The 20,249-nt window shown below is 31.9% G+C and overlaps 1 protein-coding gene across 4 annotated transcripts; it reads left to right on the top strand.

Moving 5' to 3' along the window:
- The first annotated feature begins 1,528 nt into the window (after positions 1-1,528).
- Positions 1,529-19,030, top strand: LOC145326259 (uncharacterized). Of its 4 annotated transcripts, none has more exons than XM_080169462.1 (19): positions 1,529-2,172; positions 3,437-3,479; positions 3,925-4,031; positions 4,441-4,514; positions 4,841-4,900; positions 5,820-5,882; positions 6,089-6,182; positions 7,673-7,748; positions 10,213-10,272; positions 12,183-12,302; positions 12,629-12,673; positions 13,278-13,349; positions 13,985-14,077; positions 14,410-14,550; positions 15,075-15,140; positions 15,258-15,323; positions 16,552-16,602; positions 17,001-17,100; positions 18,856-19,030. In XM_080169462.1, the coding sequence occupies exons 1-18, from the start codon at positions 2,072-2,074 to the stop codon at positions 17,094-17,096; spliced, it is 1,428 nt and encodes a 475-aa protein (XP_080025588.1). In that variant the 5' UTR covers positions 1,529-2,071; the 3' UTR covers positions 17,097-17,100; positions 18,856-19,030. The 4 variants fall into 4 exon arrangements, with proteins under 4 accessions (XP_080025588.1, XP_080025589.1, XP_080025590.1 ...); XM_080169463.1 differs by having other exon boundaries at positions 17,001-17,074; XM_080169464.1 differs by lacking the exon at positions 15,075-15,140.
- Positions 19,031-20,249: the final 1,219 nt, after the last annotated feature.

A 20,249-nucleotide genomic window follows, 5' to 3' on the forward strand; every position in this document is an offset into this window, starting at 1 on the left:
AGGGTTAGGGCCTCCCGAAGGGGTATGGAATAAAGCAAGGAACTCTAAGGAATAGCATCCAAATAATATATTGTCAAGAATATAACATCAGTTCTTAGTATTTTGATTATTGTTTATTGTTTTACATCTTTAAACAAAATATATTTTGTGTTGGGGGATCATTTTTTAACCCCGGCAGACAGACAAACAGCTAAAGCTTAGAGATATGATTTGCTATGCAGGGATCTAAAGGGATAAGACAATGGCCGATAAATTTATATCCCATTCTGTAGATTACAGTAAGAGATTGAAACTTTTTGACACTCATCTAAATGAACCAACCTATAAAATTAAATAAAAGTCTCCAATATTGTTAAACCAACGAATAAGAGAACCTTTTTATAAGACTTTGAGGACTAGTGTAATAAACAGCCTAATGTCCCATACCTCCCTGTTTGCTATGAGCCGAGACTTGTTGCTTAAATGTTGTATGAGCTCACAGGAGACAAAATTAATTTGTTTACCCTGGCCCGAGATAACATGAAAAATGTCTTTTTTTTAACCCGTCACTTACATTTTTCAAGCCAAGGTGTTTAGGTAATGTGTAAGAAATAATGAGCTACTAATTTTTGTTTGTTTGTATGTAGTTGAACACTCTTTCATTATGATTTTATCTGCCCAATTTTAAAAGGTATTTCTAGCAGACAATCTTATTTAGTGTAAGATTAAAACAGCTTATAACCTGCCTAATATGTGGTAAAGGGGTGGATGGAAGTTTCACTTTATTAAAATACATTATACATACATAGATGTAAGATCCAAGTAATAATAATCCTTTTATGTAACATAAATCTTATTTAGCCAACTAGATTTTTGCTAAATTGTGCCTGTTGGTTATGTATGAACTCTTTCAGTTAAATATATCAGCGAGGTCAACTCAATAAAACAAAACAAGAACAAGCATTAAAACTGCAAGCGAAAAATTAAACCTCATGATTAATCTTAAATCAGCTATTCAAATTGATTTAAAGTCTACTGGTTTAGATGAAACAAAACAACATTGAACAGAAGTAATGAGCAGGCAGGAAGGGGACATTGGTTTGTTTATTATACTCGTCCCCAGAGTTTTATAAGAATTTTTCTTATTCGATGGCTTCACAACTTTCGGGACTTTGATTATATTTTTATTGCTTAGTTGTTCATTAAATTGAGTGGCCACACGTTTCAACGACTAAATATAATCTGCAGAAGGGGTAATTTTATGTTTAGTCATTGGGGATGTACCTTTAGATCCCTAAATAAAAAGAGCATGTTATAGAGAACGCGTAATTAACTCTTTTTAAAAGACAGAATTGCGGAAAAAGTAACAGCAATTTTAAAAAAATTATTGAAGGGAAAAAATTTAATTCTTTAACAATTTAAATAATCTTTGCCTCCATCAAACTGCAATAGGTCGATCTATATCTAACAAATCTATGGTCAGTTACGTCAGAGCTGCTGTACACTTGTACAGCATTTGTGCCAGTAATCAAAAGTCATTAGAGCGGGTTGCATATTTGTCTCATGAGTGAAGTCCATTAGTATGTTTTCTTTTTATAGTGGGACTTTTTAAAGTTTTGGTAAAATGTAATATTAATATAATAAGTATTTTCTATTTGTGTATTTTATCCCAGAATTTAAGCAAAAAATAGATTTTCAGCCGTATATCATTTAAGTATGCTGCGGTCATTGGTTATTAAAAATTGGCGGCTTATCTGTGACAGCGTATAAACAAATAACGTGAATTGTAGAGCAAATGTCCAGTGGTCATAAGGAAAGGGTGGAAAAAGAAAAACGATATTATAAAATAGAAGAATGTTAGGAAATCTAAAAAATTTGATAAATTATTATTTATATACCTTTGATGATTGACTGACCAAGATAGTTGTTTGATGGACGAATGTGGTATTTTCACATATTATATGTTATCTAAATCAAATAGGAGCCGTAAATTAACATTTTCCTCTTATTTCTAAGGAATGACAGATGTACAAACTCGGTGAATTAAAGAGTAACTTTGCTATTAAAATTGCATCTTTGTTTCAGTTTTAAAATGGAGCAGACTTTCGTTGTAACGGGAGGACAGAAACATATTAAGAAGAAAAAGCCTTACTTTCTGCCGGAAGTTTTTGTGGAAAATGAAGAAGGGGTGAGGTAAGTCTTTAAGGGGGTTTCTATGCCATTTAGGATTTTTGAGGGAAAGCGCCAGATTTTAAAAATATAATACGTTTAATTGTAAGGCAATTTAGTTGAATGTCATTTCTCTTCAAATTTGAAAGCTGTCCTGTCCTCAATACATAATTTTTTAGTTAAAAAGGGCGAATATAGGTTCGATATGATATGAGCTTATATGAAAGGTGCCATTTCATACTTTTAGAATATCTATGCCAAATTTAAAAATTCAAAAAAATCCTTAAGTAGATTTTGCAATTTGCTGTTTCAATTGAACATATGATAAATGAGATTGACGACAAACCGTTTATTTTAGCCCTTTACAAGACTTTTTTTTTTGACTATTTTGCTTAAGTTTGATTGACTATTACAATGGCACGCATCTTAAATGATAATTTAAATGTTTATTATTTTAGATTATATACCCTTTAATTCAATTTTAAAAAGCGTAAAAATAATTTGCGTAAAAGTGCGCCAATAGTATTGACTAGGGTAAATAATACGTCTTAAAGTTTATTTTCTGTACAAAGATCATTGAATAATTCTGGAAAATATAAATATCCTCAAGTACGCATTTTCAACACACACACACACGAACCTTAAAAAAACAGGGATTTGAAATCATTCTTCCTCCAAGAAAATTTTATCGATTGTTTTATTTTACTTTTTTCATTATTTGACGTTTTTTTTAAACTTTTAAATATTTTACTTTATATAATTTGTATGAAGGTAGAAGATGGGTATATTTACCCCTGATTAATTGGTTTCCACGTTATTACGACTATCCTTTAATGAAAGTTTTTTTAATTCAACCTTGCCACGAAGCCTTGTGTGATGCTAGGGTGTTTGAGTTCTTAGGGAACCACACTGATTACATAATATTATCTTGAGTTTGACAGGTTTTAAGCTATAAACAGACTTATACAATTAGATATGTCAATATCTTTAAGTTACATATAATCTATGGAATGGCACGGTTTTTTGAGCCCATATCATATTCAACCTATATTCGCCCTTTAATCAATCTTTAAGTAGGATAACTATACTTAATAAATAGAATTATTATTTCTTGGATGTTGCACCAGATTTTCATGTACTCTGAAAAAGAGATTCTCGCAGCTGGCTAAAATAACGATACCTCCATCTATCCATCTAACTGACCAATAAATGAGATCCATATTAGCTAAGTAAATTTCCCCAGTCAATATATCCAATAATATCCTGTATCTATTACTATCTGTTTTAGGCACAGATCTTCTAGTCTGGTTAGACACAGTACTCCATACCAGGTACAAACATCACTCTTAAACAATAAATGTAAAAGTATAGATGTATAACCCAAAAAACTACCTGGCTCAGGCTCAAGTGGTGGGGGACCGTTCTAGTCTTCTAGCAAATTGCTTTCTGTATTTTGTAACGACTTGGCTGTGTTTATATATCCGACGATATTAGCTTCTACTCAAAGACACAATTGAAAGTTGGCACAGCGTAAAGTTGCATAAAGCTCGTGCTCTCTCTATTCTTTTACTTTAAGGTTAAATTTATAACTTAACTTTTTAAAATTTTTCAGGCTTTAATTTTTTTGCTTTAGCAATTAATTTATAGGCGTTCTTGTTAGAATGTCAATAATCAAAGATTGTCAAACTTTTTTCTTTGATTATTAACAGATCTATTAAGTTTTAAAGCAAACTAACTTTGTTTTCAGTAATGATTATTAAACATATATTTGTATAGGACACACTGAAAGTACCTACTGTCCAATCTACCAGTCCAAAGTTGAAAGAAAAGTTGGAAACCACCGTAGATTCTGGCTTTGATGACTGGTCAATTGGAAGCTCCAGGTATGTTTTATGGTTGCGCCAGAAGTTCAATATAAAGAATGTACAAAGCTTTATAAAACTAGTTTTTTTTACATTTAGGTATGATTCTGCATAACTGTGCTTTTAGAAACTATTTACTTTTACATATATTTTAGCAATATATTTAGTTTAGATATTTTAATAGGCAAAATGTTTAATAAGTCCTACGTTTTTTTCTTAATATTTCTCTTAATGAATGCCTAGTTTTCTTTAATAGGTTCTGTTTTAGATAAAATTAAATAATTTTGAAACCTATTTGGGTGCCATAAGCAAGGTTTGATATTAACAAACTACCCACAAATTGATGCTTTGTAATTTTGTTTTGAATTTTCACTATATTTTACTTAATGCTTACGTGTTATGCAGTGTTGTGTTAATTATTTTAATTTAGAAATGAGAGTAGTATCCATTCTATAAGATCTGATTATACAAATACAACCTACAAAACTCCTCTAGCAAAGCCAGGTTCAAATGTCGTCTTTGTAATTAAATTAATATTATTGGCGTAGGTTCTCTTTAGCCATAGAAAGTCTATAGTACAATATACCTACTTATAGTCATTTTCAAAAAAAATGGTTTAATATTTGTCTCATTCTATACTTCTTTGAGACGCTAAAACTTTTTTTTTAACTGAGCTACATTTGGGCAGTGTTTTGCTCCAATATTATGAGATTTTGAAATGAAAATTGTTTCCATCTTAATCTAACCCTACTTGCTGGTTTTACGAAAACTTTAGATTGTAATTATTTTATATTTTTACTATTAATAAGACGACATTTACTGTAACTTAGTTGATTCATTATGGGAATCTTTTGCCTCGCCTCTATTTGAACTCAAAGGACACTTCAAAAGTAAGTTTTTATTTAGTTGTTAATTTAAATGATTTTCTACATTTAGGGTCGGCCAGTCAGTCTAAAGATTATGTAATAAATTTTATTATGCTATTCTTTATAAGATTTTTTACTTTGTCTTTTTATTTCTATTAATTTCTGAACTATAGATTCTTGGGACGATTATGCCACAGCGAAGTATTTGTATTTTGTAGTTAAAATAAAATGATAGTACGGCCTTCAGATTTTTTTTGTGTATTTAAACAACTTTGCGACATTGATATCTAATTTTGTATGGATTACTAACATAAGGAAAAAGGATAAGAGGATGAATACTCACCCCTTTTTCATGGTAAAATACTACTTCCCCATCCCTAAATTTAGAAGCAGACGAAAATCAAAAGCCGCCCAGGGCTTTTTGTAAGTCAATCATAAATGATAATGTGAATAAAAAGAAAAGCGATATTTAGCAAACAGCCGTGGGCGGTCAGAATCCGCTGAAAGTTCATTATGAAAAAAATTTCCCCCTTTTTAGAAATAGAAGGATTCATCTTTCATGAACAAATTTTTTTAAAATGAAAATAAAATTCTATGTAATTTTTAATTAAAACATTAAAACGAAAATATCTAATCTAATATTCTTGCCCTAAATATGGAAATAGTTAAAAGTAAAAAAATATTTTTTTTAATAATTTTTAATCCTCCCATTTGAAAAGTAGTGGAATAGCAATAAATTTTAGCGCGGCAACAGCGCTGAGTAGGCCTCTAGGCCCACTGCCTATTTTCGTCTTCTAGTTGCTTCGATTCCTCTCTTTTATTTTTTTCTCTATGATTACTAAACTATATTCAGTTTTTCTTAGTTGATAGTTAGTTTTAATTATCGAGATTTTCTATAATGGATTGTTATCCTTGTTAGATGTTAATCTTTATTTTTTTTAAGGTAGACCAAGCTTTGTCGATGATAAAGTTAAGATAAAGTTGAATTTTGAAACTTTAGTCATAGGTATTTTTATTTTATTTATTAAAGAAAATATGTAAATAAAAATGTTTGTTTCTTTTTGTAATAAATATACAAAGATAAACCATTTTGATCACTAAACTTTCATGACCTTTTAAATAAAAAATTGTTAAATCTTTGAAGTAAAATGATTTTCTAAGATTTCTTTTTATCACAAATATTATGAAATGAAAAAGAATACCCTGTTTTAGCATGCCTTGGAGTGGTGATGTTCAGCAGTATTATTTTTTCTGTTTATATTGGAGCTCATGTGTATACCTCTGGTGCTACTAATGGTAAATACAGGTTAGAATATCAATATATTCAAAACTAGCAGCTACACCCCTAGAGACCTCTATCTTGGGAGGGTGGTGGTACCCTCTCCCAAAATAGTTATAAACCTTCCTAGCTAAATGGTAAATCAGAACCATATCGGTTCAGCGCACAGCGAGATCCTTCGGTACATACATACAGACACGCAGACAGAGGTCCTTTTACTTTACCATAAGGATTAGAACGAAATGTGTCTGTCTGAAGCTAAAGATCTGTCATCTCTTAGGGATAAAACCTTCTTGTTTTTTTCCTGGGTGGAGAGGAGTAACTCAAAATGATTGAAAAAGCAAAATCGAGACACTCTAAAAAAATTAAACATAGAAAAATCATGAAACCTGGTCTTTTAACATAATAGATCATAAGAAAGGTGAAGCTCTAAAATCAAACTGCAGAAAAAGTGGCAAAACTTAATAAGCAGAATATAGTACAATTACATCACATCTAAAGTTTTAAATTGACGTTTTGGGAGATTTACTACACTTTTTTCTTCGTACCTAAAAGTTTAAGAAATTATTATGCCAAATTTGAAATCACTTGGCATAGACGTCCAAGGGGGGGGGGGTAATGGGGCGATTACCCCCCCCCCCCCAAACGATTTTGGGGGTGCCATAGGCACCCCCAAAATTTTTTTCATTTTACCCCCCTCATTTAAAATTTACCCCTACCCTGGGGGTGCCGTAGGCACCCCCAACCATTTAGGAGGGGGTATTTACCCCCACCAAACAATTTTTGGGGGGTAAATACCCCCCCCAAAATAAAATATCTCTAATTAAAAAAAATTTTTGCGCGCTTCGCGCACAATTTTAATACCATATATTTAATACAATTTAAATTACCCCCCCCCAAAAAATTTTACATCGGGGGTAAATTTTAGGGGGGGGTTAACTAAATTTACCCCTGCCAACAGATTTCAAGGGGGGTAATTACCCCCCCCCCCAAGCCAATTTTACCCCCGGGGTAAAAATTTTGGGGGGGGGTAAAAAAAATTTGCGGCGCGCTTTGCGCGCCATTTTACCCCCCCAATGACGAATTAACCCCCCCCTTAAAATTTTTTTACCCCCCCCCAAAAAAAAAAAGCTAGGACGCCCCTGTCACTTGGCAATTCTCATATGTGGATTTATAAGGAGCTTTTCGTTTCGGAAGTATAGACCGACCCTGAACATAAAAAACTTAGCTTTTAAGAATACAGGAACTGCGCTTGATTAAGGGAATAGTAGCTTCCGCAATTTTCTGTAAAATTGTGAGCAAGCTTCTAGTCGAATGCACTTATTAGGTCAAGCTGTTATATATGCATTTAATTATACTTCGCGTTTGGTCAACATTAAGAACAATTAGACTTAATTAGCTCATTTGATTGGAAGCTTGCTCACAATTTTACGGAATATTGGAGAAGCTACTATTCCCTTTATCAAGCGCAGTTTCTGTACTTTTAAAAACAATTTTTAGAATTTAATATTTGTTAGATCTATTGAGTTTGGTTTCCAGAAAAGAGTTCAAACCCTGAGAGAAGAGGGAAGAATTATTGACTATGATATCAAGGTAAATAAAGCGCAGATATATAATTACAAGTTTGTGTCTGTCAGCTTGCAGGAAAAACAAATGCCTGGGACGTCCAAGCTTTTAATATTAATATTTTAGGGGTTGGAGAGGGGGGGGGGGGGGCAGCAAATCTTAGTAGGGTGGGTAAGGGTTTTTTTTTAATGCAAACATCTCGTAATCAGTGAGCAAATGGCACTTAGAATTCGAATTTCTATCTGAACTTTTGCATGAGTAATCCTTGGTAGGTCTATTTTCCCTACATCGAACAAAAAGTTGCAAAAGTAGCGGCTCAGCCGTTTAGCCGTTTTTTGCCTATTTTCAGGGTAAATCCATCATCAATTACGTAGGAATCAACTTTTTGAAACATATTTTTGGTTTAATTCATATTAAATGATAGCAATAACCATTTTTAAAACTTCTAGTACCTACAGCCACCGTCTAGAACAGTTTGATAACGTTTTGGAGTGAAAAAGAGTATTATGTGAAGATATGTTTCGTGACTAATTTGCAATATAAATATAAAAAAATGGCAAAACGGCTGAGCAACTGATTACGAGATGGTTGCATTAACCCCCCCCCCCCCCTATATTTTTTAGGGGGGCGGGGATTGTCCTGCCTCCATTAAAATTTTGGGTTTCAGAGGTTTTGCGGGGAAGCACTAACCCCTTAGGTCTCTTTTGTGTTTTAATTTGTCTCAAACTAGCCTCTGGGCATATTTATTTAGGAAGAGGGCAGTTAACCATTTCTGGACTTCGATTCAAAGTTAAAATAGCCTAAAAGCTATCCCGGGGTTATGTTTAGCTTCTCTAAAAGTGAGAACTCTATGATTAGTAAGATCTGGATAAGAGACTTCAGACAAATACAAAAAAAAGACTACTACTTTACATAATATGATATATTGTTGCATAATTCTGGCTAAACTGAAAGAAAATTGTATCTATGCAGTAAACAAGGATGTCAACAATCCTATGTTTGAATCTTCGAATAAAGAGAATAAAACAATGTATGTTTAATCTAGAAATTTGGACACATTTGCAACAGCAATGTACATATTATTACTTGGATCTTACGCCAGATTTTCATGTATTCTGATAAAGTGAAACTCAAAGCTGGCTAAAATAACGATTCCCCTTATCCACCTCCTTTACTCCATCCTTCCCTTCCTGGATGAACTGACTAATAAACGGGTTCCATGTTAGCAACCTGAATTGACAACAATTTTTCCTCTTTCATAATAACTACGATTATAGCACATAAAAAAATAGCAATTTACTTTGATTATAACTTATGTACAGATTGAGGAGACGATGAACGTTTTAAATTATAGAGTAGTTTTGCTACAAAAATATTATATTTGTGTATGTACCTTTTTTGTATCTCTCGCCAATAATGTCTATAATTTCGGAATATTGATAATACTAACATAAGAAAATGATTTTTTTTCTGGTTATGCATAACAATATTTTGTTATTGGTTATTTTTTTGTAATTGCGTAAAATGTAAACAAGTGTGGTAAGCCGAACGTTTCAGCTCACAGGGTTGCGAGTTCGAGTCCAACGAGCCTTAGCCTTGAATTATTCTACCAAAACAAACTAGCAGGATTTAGTCATACAGAAATTATATATTTAACTGAATAATATTTACAATGAATGTTTACTATATATATACAACAGATTATAACAATGGTTAGGTTTGAAGGGGGTGTGGGACGCAAGGGCTTAGCTCCCGGCGGTAGACAGGCTGTGGGGGCAGCTGTGGTAAAAGGGGAGGCAGCGCCTCCCGGTTGTATAATCGCGTGAGGGGCGCGTGATAGCTGCGTGTTTGAGCCCCTCCCCACATTTAGGCAGGCCAGTTTGACCGCTGGATAGCGGGGTCAACATCGGTCATGAGATGAATGGTGATATAATAAGATTAGTGCAGAGGGTTTGTTATGATAAGTCACAGCGTAGCAATTCTGTAAACTGCCTGTCCGTCTGGTTGTCGTATTACCACACAAGTATGACAACAACTAACAAAAGCGAGGCTTAATGTATGAGAAGACAAACAAACATCATAAAAATGTATGCGTATACACTTTTTTGAAATTTAGAAAAATCTTGGATTTTGATATATTAAAATGTTATCATCATACTTAGCACTTTTAATTTTTAAAAGCTTAACACGTAGCTGTAGCGCGTCAAATCGTAGTCGGGGAGGTGATAGGTTCGAATCTCGGCTCAACACCGCGTCTTAACTTATATATGGTTCCTACTGCTGCTATGTCGGGTGCGTGACATTATTGATATACATACATAGTTTGGACTTTCAGACAAGGATTGTTTGTGTCTGTTACTTAACTTAATACACTGTGTATTTGGACAGAAAAGAGTTAAAATTAGTGTCCTGGACAGTAGCCTCGCCCGTATGAGCTAATTGATATGTACCACCTTGAACTCTTAAGATGATACAATTTTATAAATACTAGGATGAATTTGGAAATGTTCTTGGTGGAAAACGAGCTGCAATCCAGTATGCTTATGAAAAGGTCAGTATTAAAAAAACACGGATGAAGACAATGAGAAAAATATGTAATTTTCTAATCTAAATGAACCAAATTGTTACAATATAATATGAGAGTTGATTTTAGAGTTACAATACATGTAACATTATTCCCAATCGCCGTAAGAGTCACCATATAAAAATTGATATATGACATTGAATAATGAAAATAAAGAATTTAGTTAAAATAAGGGTAGTAGAATTTTATATGCATGAAATGTAGACGTAATTATTCCTAGCTGTATTAGAAGTCCTTGTGCAAAGTTGTTTATTATTCACGCTTGGTTTTTTATTAAATGAATAAGTTAGGGTACAATGTTTGGCACTTTCGATATAAGTAAATGATAATAAAAAACCCATAGAATGCGATAATAACTTCAGAAAAATCGAAGAAAATAGTTTTAATACTTAATTAACGTTTTTAAGTTTTTCTTCAAAAAGTTTAGATAAGATGCCTTTAAAAGTCGTCTATGATTTTGTCAGGGATAAAAATGTAACTTTAAAATAAGAATTACAACATATTTTTTCAATTAGTACAAAGTAAAATTTTGAACATTTTATTGATCAGTATATTTTTTAAAATGTGAAGTAGAAACCTGAATATTTTATCATGAAAATTGTGTTATGATTTGATTGTCTGCTAGATTACAAGAAAAAAGATACTGACAGTACTTGTTGGTTCTTTAAAAATAATTAGGTAGATTACTTTCAGAACCCCTCTTTTTGCAACGTTATTTCAATAGAACAGAGCCGTAGTCTTAGTGTACTCAATATCTAGACAGCCAACCATTGTTTTAGAATTGTTCAATTTTTTTAACTTCTGATAAAAACAGAATTAATGGTATTTTTGTAAATATTATACCTCCAAGAAATGGCTATACTTCCCAATCATATGTTGTGTGATATTTAAGAGGAATTATTTTGATATAATGTCATTAAAATATTCGTTAAAAAAAGTGCTATTCTAGCTTATACTTTACATTTTAATGTGTATGATAATTCAAATAAAAGATAATGAAGATTTATATTATATTTAATTGTTATAATTATAAAGAAAAACCTGGAAACAGTAAAAAACTGACTTTATTTTATTGACGTAGGGAAAATTTTGTCAAATATTTGAATAAAAAAACACTATAAAACAAAATAAATTATTTTTAATATAGTCACAAAAAGGCTTAATGAGTTTAGGAAATATTTCATTCACTAATCATGTCATTTAAACTCTATTACACAGAATACATTGTAAAAAGATGTTCTCGTTTTAATTTTAAGTAATTTGAAATGCATTTTAATACCTTTTAATGATTTATTTTTTGAAACATCTTTTTATAAAATGTTATTGATTTTTGAAGTTATATGTTAAAATGTTTTTAAATTTTGTTAACATTTTGTTTTAAATGTAGAAAATTGGTAATTCTAAACATTCAAAAAATGATTTTATTAAATTTTCATCACTTAAATTGCATGTTTGATGAAATTTTCAACTGATAATTCAAGAAAAATCGTTTAAGTTTTATTATATTTTACTTTGAAATGTTAAAAAAATATAATTATTGTCAAAAATGTGGAAGTTATACTTTCCTCAAAAAAAGACCTAAAACATGCAAATTAACACGTGTAATGAGATTTTTTTTCTTTCAGGTTTAATTTTAAGTAATTATTGATATTTTTTGTAAAAAGGATTTTATATAAAAAGTTTTAAAACTCGAGTTATGTAGTGGTTCTAAAAAAGGTTGCGAATTTATGCAATTTTCTTGCAAAAAAAATTTTCTAGGATTTTAAAAATAGCAAAGGGTGTTATTAGACGTACTTACAGATACAATTGCAAAGTCATTTTGGCCAAACACTAAAATAAAGTTTTGACATCTGAGGGTCCAACCGTGTATTGTTTAGAAATATGGAAGAGACGTGAATGCTGCCAAAAAAGAGACTGTGGAAGCGGCTGGGGCAACTGCAGCTGCAAATAAAGAGCCAACCATTGTCAGAAGAGTTGACAATGAAGTTCAACCCAGGGTAAATATTGTGTGCTGGGAGAGAAGGGACAATGGACTGGAAATTATAATGGTCCCCAAAGTTTTAGATACTTTAACACAATGTGGGTTTAGGTTGATCTGTACATAAAACAGCGTCCGATGAGGTCAGGTGCAGCAGCTGTTTATATAGGAAAATAATTTAAGACCATTTCTCTCAAGACTTAATTTTTGACATTTAAAAAAAATGTGCTGCGTTACTTATGTATGTTGTTTCCCTTGTTTATGTTTATAGATACTGAAGCCCTTGAAAGCTCTTAGTATTTTTATTGTAAATCTGTTTTTCTGAATTTTGTAAATGAATTTTAGGTTATGAGAACAACCGTTGAAGAGCCGGTTGTTCAGAAAGCCCCGGTAATATAATTTCTAATATCACTTATCAGAGCTTCTCTACAAGTTTTTGTGTGTTTGTAATGTTAGGGTGGGCCGATTTTTATCAAATGTGCTATAATTCTTTATCCTCCCTCTATCTTTTACAGTGAATAATTCGTCATAAAAATCACAAGAACATTTTTACTTTTTCTCTAAAAGGGCTCATTTAATGATATTCTTGTTTTTACTAAAAGTTACATCTTGGCCTTTAGTCTTGGACATTTTTTTCTATCGCTTCGAGTGAATTGGCTTTACATTTTCCTTCTATTATGCATAAAGAGAACAAACCCTAATTTACCCTAACATTTAAAGATTTTTAGTGCCAAGAATGATATATCCCCACATATCCATGTATTCTTATCGATATATTATTACTTTAATGTTACACCATATATAATCTACTCTAATATAGTTAAACTCGCAGCTGACTAAAATAACGATTTCCTACACCCTACTGGAAGAACGAACGAACCAATAAATGAGGTTCATGTTAGCAACCTAAACTGACGACAATATTTCCCCCTGTCAATATATCCACGTATATTCTATATCCATTGCGTTCTTACTATTTGTATTTTTTGTTCAGGTTGCATCAGAGGGTGGTCCAAGCGTGGCTGAACTGTCTCGTAAGATTGATGAACTCAACATATTACTTCAGGTTAGAATTATAATTTTTATATTTTATATTTTCTATTGCACAACACTAGAGGCTGCGCTCATAGCATCTAGAAGCAATGTGTTAGAAGGAGTAAGAAAAGTAGGAAAATAGCCTAAAACCAAACTTAGATGTAAGACAAAAATTGTCTAAAACTCTTCAGGAAACTGAACGCAATCTGTTCAGTAGTAATCGAAATCTTAAGCTACAGACAATAAAACCTCGCGCTATAATTTACTGTGGCTTTAGTTGCTATGGTACTCTTTAATAATCATTGTCGGTTTGTAAGCCTGTCCGCAATTCTACAGAAGAAATATCATTTTCCTGGCTGCTATTGAAGATTGACAACTTAAATGTTCAGTAAAGATTTCCATAACATACGCGCATCAAAATATTCACATATATTCTTTGCATTGTTTTGTCCGTTGATCTGTCGGTCACGCTTAAAATTACTTAAACGTTTTCGTGATTTTTAAACATTTTTTTCATATTGTCTCTTTTCTTTTGGTATGACAAATGAACCTCTGCTCTATAACTCACTTTGTCTGTTTGTTTATTCCATGATTTTTGTGTTTAGCAACTTGTAGATAGTGTCATCTTTGGTTTGTTACCTATCCATCTTAATAACTATGATATAGGATGACCTGCTGACTGCCCAGTTGAACGAGGAGAAGGACATCGACAACGAGCTCACCAAGCTCAAGGAGAAGAAGAAAAAACTTATGGAAAAGGTGAAAATTGTTTTATTATAGAAAGGGTTATCCTAATATAAAAGAGTTAGTATATTTTTCTTGTGTCATAAGATCTCGCAAATCGTTTGACTACCGAAATGGCTCTTCTTTATAGTGAAGCTTCTTATAGCTTGCGGTTAATTAATTTTGGGAGTAGGTACCTCAACCTTCCCAAAATGAATCACAATTTTTTCACCCCTTACAAAATAGATTTATGAAATGGAGGGTCGACCTTCTTAATTAATTCAAAGAAAGATTGTCCTTTCGATCCATATGTTGGCCTAACGAAATTGGTCTCTGTCTAAAATTTTAAGATATTGTGTTTTATACAGGTGAAAGGTAAGCCAAACAGTCCACCAGCTGCACCCACACCTGTGCCAATGAAAACTGCCAAGGTAGAGAAACCTGTGGTCACACAGGCTCCTGCTGCTAAAGCTGCTCCTCCAGCCGCTAAGAAAGCTGCTAAAACAAAGGTATCTTTTTTATCCTTTAATCTGTTATTACACACATAGCTCATGATTATTATGAATACTCAATAAGTTTGGTATGTGTAAATTTAAATCACAGTAACTACGAATATATAAAGCATATAAAGCCTATAAAGCCTATGTTGGGAAGAGGGATGGTTATACTCTCCTTAAACGAATATTTTTAGATTAGATTTATCCCCCCACTCATAAAAATTCTAACTCAAGTTGGGGACGCCTTAAGCATCCTTAAATGTTTTGAGGGGGATATTTCCGTTTTAAGGAATCGGGTAAATACAGTTCACCCCCAAAATGTTAACTTTACCCCCCGTATTAAATTTGTTGAGGGGCAGGGTTTTACCATTTTTACTCCCATCTTTTTTTACCACCCCCCCCCCCCAAAAAAAAAAAGATTTAACTTAGACAAGCTTGTAGTCTTAAAATAATCTCCCCAATTGTTATTTCATGGTATTATGTGTTAATAACAAATAGGCTTAAAATTACAATGCTTTAATGATTTTTAAATTAAGACTCCTGTATTACAAACAGGCACCACAGAAAAACCAAAAACTGATCAAAAGAAACCAAAAACAAAGGTTGAATACTTTTAAGTAGCAAAGTTTCTCCATCTATGATTTTAGTTGCGTCGCTTCTTATAATTTTTTTCTTGTTTTTTTTCCTTGAAGAAACCTTTTATTACTGAATTTTCTTAGATTGAGAACCCTTTGACCAAAGACCTACCACAACAAAAGCAAAGTAAAGCTAAGAGAGCTAAGAAGGTAAACTTGATATATTTGTTAGTTGTTCTATCGTTTAAAAACTTTGCTTGATTCCTTTTATATTTCGTTATGGTTTATAATGCGTAGCGACTCTATATTTCTATCAGAAAGTCTGTACGTCAATTTTAAATATGCTGATTTCTAATTTTTTTTTATGATGTAATGAATGATCTTATTCAATTGATTTTTGGAATAGTGATTCCTAGAACAACAAGGCACAATTTTATAAGCAAAATATCTTTAAGACCAAGGTCTAAACATGTTACCATGCCCTTAAACAATAATTTATTTCTCGTATTCATTCGAATCCGATGGATAACAACCGGTTCTCATTCATACGAAAAAACTATGTCTAGTTTCGTATTATATCCAGCTTTCTGCGAGAAATAACAATTATGCAATTTTTATAAAAGAATTTTCTGCTTAATAAGAGTTGTTTCAGAGCTTGGTTATTATGGATATAGTCATCAAAGTTTATCATTTTCTAGGTCTTCTATCATCAAATAGTTGATAAGATTTATTCAAATAATTGTTAATTCAAATAACTTGTTCTTTTTCTAAAATCACGAAACTTCTTTAAAATAACATATGGGTTTACATTAGATTTTTTTTGCCATTTTCAATTTATTTATGTTTATCCTTATCCTTATATTGAAAGGAGGGTCTTGCTATACTAACTGGTGATAGTTTAATTTTACTAAATAACTCTTATTGGCCCGTATTTTGTTTAATACTATTGGGGGAGAGTTTCTCCACCCTTCCGAGAGAATTAGGTCCGAGAAAACTACAATTTCTTTTAAAAAAGGGTAGTTTCACGAAATGCATTTGAACTTAATTTAGTGAACCGCATATTTTTTCTTATTTCATGGGTTAAACTACATTTATATAGCATATATTTGTTATAAATTCAATTTTCTACCACGTAGTTTTTAAGATATAAAGACTTGAAAATTGTCTTTTGTGATGTATGCAATTTAAAAAGACTATTTCCAAGTCTTAATATTTCAAAAACTATGTGGTAGAAAATTGAAATTCTTTCAAATATATGCCATATAAATGTAGTTTAACCATTTAACCAGGATAAAATATGCGGTTCACTAAATTAGGTTCAAATTCATTTCGTGAAACTACCCCTTTAAATTAAAACTTCCCTGAAGAGACCCTATAGGCTTTAATGGGCCGAGTCGCTGATAACTAGCAGTTTTGTAGATATCTGAATTAATTTTAGAATGAAGTTCCTGTTCCAGCCCCTACTGCTGATTCTACAAATGAAAATGAGGTAAAACATGATTGAAATTATTTAGAAATATAGTCTTGGGGTGATTTTTCCTACCCGCAACTGCAAAATTTTCCTAAAGAAATACATACCCTTGAACCCAAGAGCATGCCACTTGTTGAGCCATTTAATAAAATCTGGTCAATTAAATCCTCAAACTTACATTTTTTAATTGCGAATTTACTCTCCAATATTAAATATCTGTATCTGTCCCTTCGACCGCCTCTGTGTTAGAAGCTGAATATGATGAACGTAAAATTATTTTACTTATTTTATGTATAAATATTTCTTTCTTTATTTCCTTTCTAAGTATATATTTTTTATGCCACAAAATATGTGCTCTAATTTTTTTTTTATGGATGGTGTCGTCCTTGTTTAATAGGTAATTTTATTTTTTGTAGGGTGTTTATCCTGGAACCGAGGATTACGATGTAGATCCAGGTCTAATTGATTACCCGGATGATCCAACTTTCAGGTCAGTTATTGGCCGCACTTAGCAAGGTATGATGATTAATATCATATAGAAGGAAGGCATCTGTACGTCGTTGGGAAGGTGATGGGTTCGAATCTCGGCCCAAACCACATCATAATTAAAGACATTGAAGGCTACTACAGGGTGTCCGTCGGAAACTGAATTTTTTTGAAACGCTTATTACTCCCTTAATATTTGAGCTATCTTAGTAAAATAAAAAGTATTTGGCAGCCTACTACTGACCATTTTATGGGTTAATGATGAAAAATCCACAAAATAAACAGGAAAAAATCTACGAGGTTTTACATAAGAGGTTCATTTTATTGAAGTTAGACTAACCCACAAGAAAATATTTGCTTTGTGAACTTAGCAAGGGTCCAAACGGCTGGTTGCTCAGACTTTATAAGCACAAAAATAAAACAGGCTTGACATGGCATAACAGAAATTCCCAATATTTAAGAATCTGAAGTGTAATATAAGTGAACAATAAGTAAAAATAGGCATAATATTGATCTTCTTTGTTAATTCTTCATGAGAGCTCGCTTCAAATGCACACAAGAAACTGAAATATACCAGATTTTTAAATTAGACTATAATGCCAGTTCTCGTAATGTCTGGAGTAAGTCTTTGTGATCCACCGTTTGACCACCAGCTGCTTTAAAAGTTAACTAAGGCATATTTTTCTAGTGGATTAGTCTTGTATTCACTAAAATCAGCCTGTTATGTAATACCTTGTAGATTTTTTCTGTTAACTTTGCGGATTTTGCAATTTGCATCACGATATCATTAAATGGTCAGTAGTAGGCTACCAAATACTTTTTATTTTACAAAGACAGCTCAAAAATTAAGGGAGTAATAAGCATTTTTTTTAAAAAGTTGCCCAGGGACACCCTGTATTACCCCGTCCCGTTTTAGAAAAATTTTGTTAAAATTTTGGCCCCCAGTCAAAATATGGTTAATTTACGCAAAAAAATGACACACGCAAAATATTTTTTCTGTAATGCAAAAATTGTGATGGTACAATCATGCAAATTTTTTTATAGTCTGCAAAAAGCCCGGTTTTTTTAAAGCTCTTGTACCATCTCAATTTTAAAGATTTTTACAAAATTTCAATTCTAGTGTGTCGATATAAACCTCAAATTTACCAAAAAACATGGGGGCCGTCAATGAAAGGTGTAGCAAGTAATATTCCAAGGTCAAAATTGTCAAATTGTATACTTAAATATTGGACCGGATTGGACGGATACGGATATCCCGCTGATTTATAATGCCAGACACTAGAATTGAAATTTTGTGAAAATCTTTAAAATTGAGATGGTACAAAATTTTTAAAATCTGCAAAATGACCGTTTTCAAAGCTTTGTTCCATCTCGAATTTAAAGATAAAGATTAAAGACAAACCTGGAATACTTGATATTTGGCATTATAAATCGCCTGGATATCTGAATCCGTCCAATCTTTAGGCTTTTACTACAATGAATATAGAATATCCGTTGATATTTCAACAGCGGAAAAATTGCCGTCAATATTGGTCAGTTTGTTATCCAGTAAAAGGGAAGGGAAAGATCGTTTTTTAGCCCGCTTGATCCTTGTACTTTACTAGAGAACATTTAATTCTGGTGTAAGATTAAAGTTTAAAAAATACATTTTCACAACTATTATTTTTGTGGATAACAGACACAAAATTATATTTCCATGTGGTTATGGGGAGATTTCTTGATATTTTTTCTTCTACATATGAACGATGTCATCCTTGTTTTTAATTTAAATTTCTTATTGTTTAGGGGCAAAGGAGAAGCTTAAACTGCTAGTTTTATTTATCCTAGATCATATGTGATAATATGAAATATGTAAAATTTATCTCATTAATGTGATATTATATACAATTAATATTTATTTAACCTATTTATATATTTATGAATTATATTTTAATAAAGAATTTTAATAATACTGTTAAAATGAATTAAGTTATATAGGTATTAGATTTAATAGTTATTTCTCGCATCTCGTATTATAAACAGCTTCCCGCGGATATAAAATGTTCAATTTGGAGCTAAAACCAGATTTTAGCTCCAAGTTGCTGAAGGCTCGGGCTAAAAATACTTCGTAGAAAACTGGATATAATACGATGCAAGACCTGGTAGTTTTTTCGTATGGATGAGAACCGGTTCTAATCCATCAGATATTAATCGGATTGAGAATAGTTATTTCTCGCATTGTATTATAAACAGCTTTCCGCGGATATAGAATGTACAATTGATAACAATTTTTTCTTTGTCATAATATCCACGTATTTCCTAAATACATTGAGCCAAGATGTACGAATGCATATAAAAATCAGTTCTTATAGTGGCTATGCTCCACAATTAAACAGTTAACACACCCCTTTCCCGCGCTCGCAAGAAAGTAGGAAAAAATCTACCACTCATGCTTGTGATAAATACGGCAACTTCCAGATTTTCATCTTTTTTTATACATTTCTCTTCAAATTTCTTTTCTTTTAAAGCAACAATTGTAGTGAACAGTTTTTACAATATATGTTTTTCCTTTTCTTTTGTATCTGCCCCCCAAATATTATTTTAGATTTATTTTGCTTGTTATATATACTAAGGTATATTTTCCAGTAAACCTTTGGCTTTGAAGATGTTTAATATCCAGTGTATTAGAACCGGTTTATAAGCCATACTGAAAAATCATGTACACGGTGTTTCAGAAAAAACTGCGTTTTCCGTTTTTCTGACACAACCAGAAGGAATACAGAAAAAACGATTATATGTCCTTATTCTCTGTAAAAATGTACATCAAATTTATAACAGGTGTTTTTCATTATCTCTAAAAATACGGCCTCTATGATAGGTACATAGTTTCCAAAAATGCTTTATGTGAAAAATGTTATGCAAGAAAAATTAAAATAACTCTTCTATTGTGTATAAAAAAATCGTAGAATTTCAATATTAATTTAGAAAAAGGTATAAGAAAAGTACCTTAATGAGTTTTAAAGGTGAAATGCTTTTTAGCTCCTCACAAAAGCATTTTTAAGAAACTGCAATTTGTCATTTTTTCACATTTCTTGATTGTGATGCATTTGCAGTAAAAGAATCTTCTTTAATAACGTTGGTTATAGTAAAAAGAAAAAAACTCCTTTTTATTTGACAAAAAAATCTCTAACGACAAAAAA

This window comes from Acartia tonsa, chromosome 8 (assembly GCF_053477335.1).
Source record: "Acartia tonsa isolate MP-2025a chromosome 8, ASM5347733v1, whole genome shotgun sequence".
NCBI lineage: Eukaryota > Metazoa > Arthropoda > Copepoda > Calanoida > Acartiidae > Acartia > Acartia tonsa.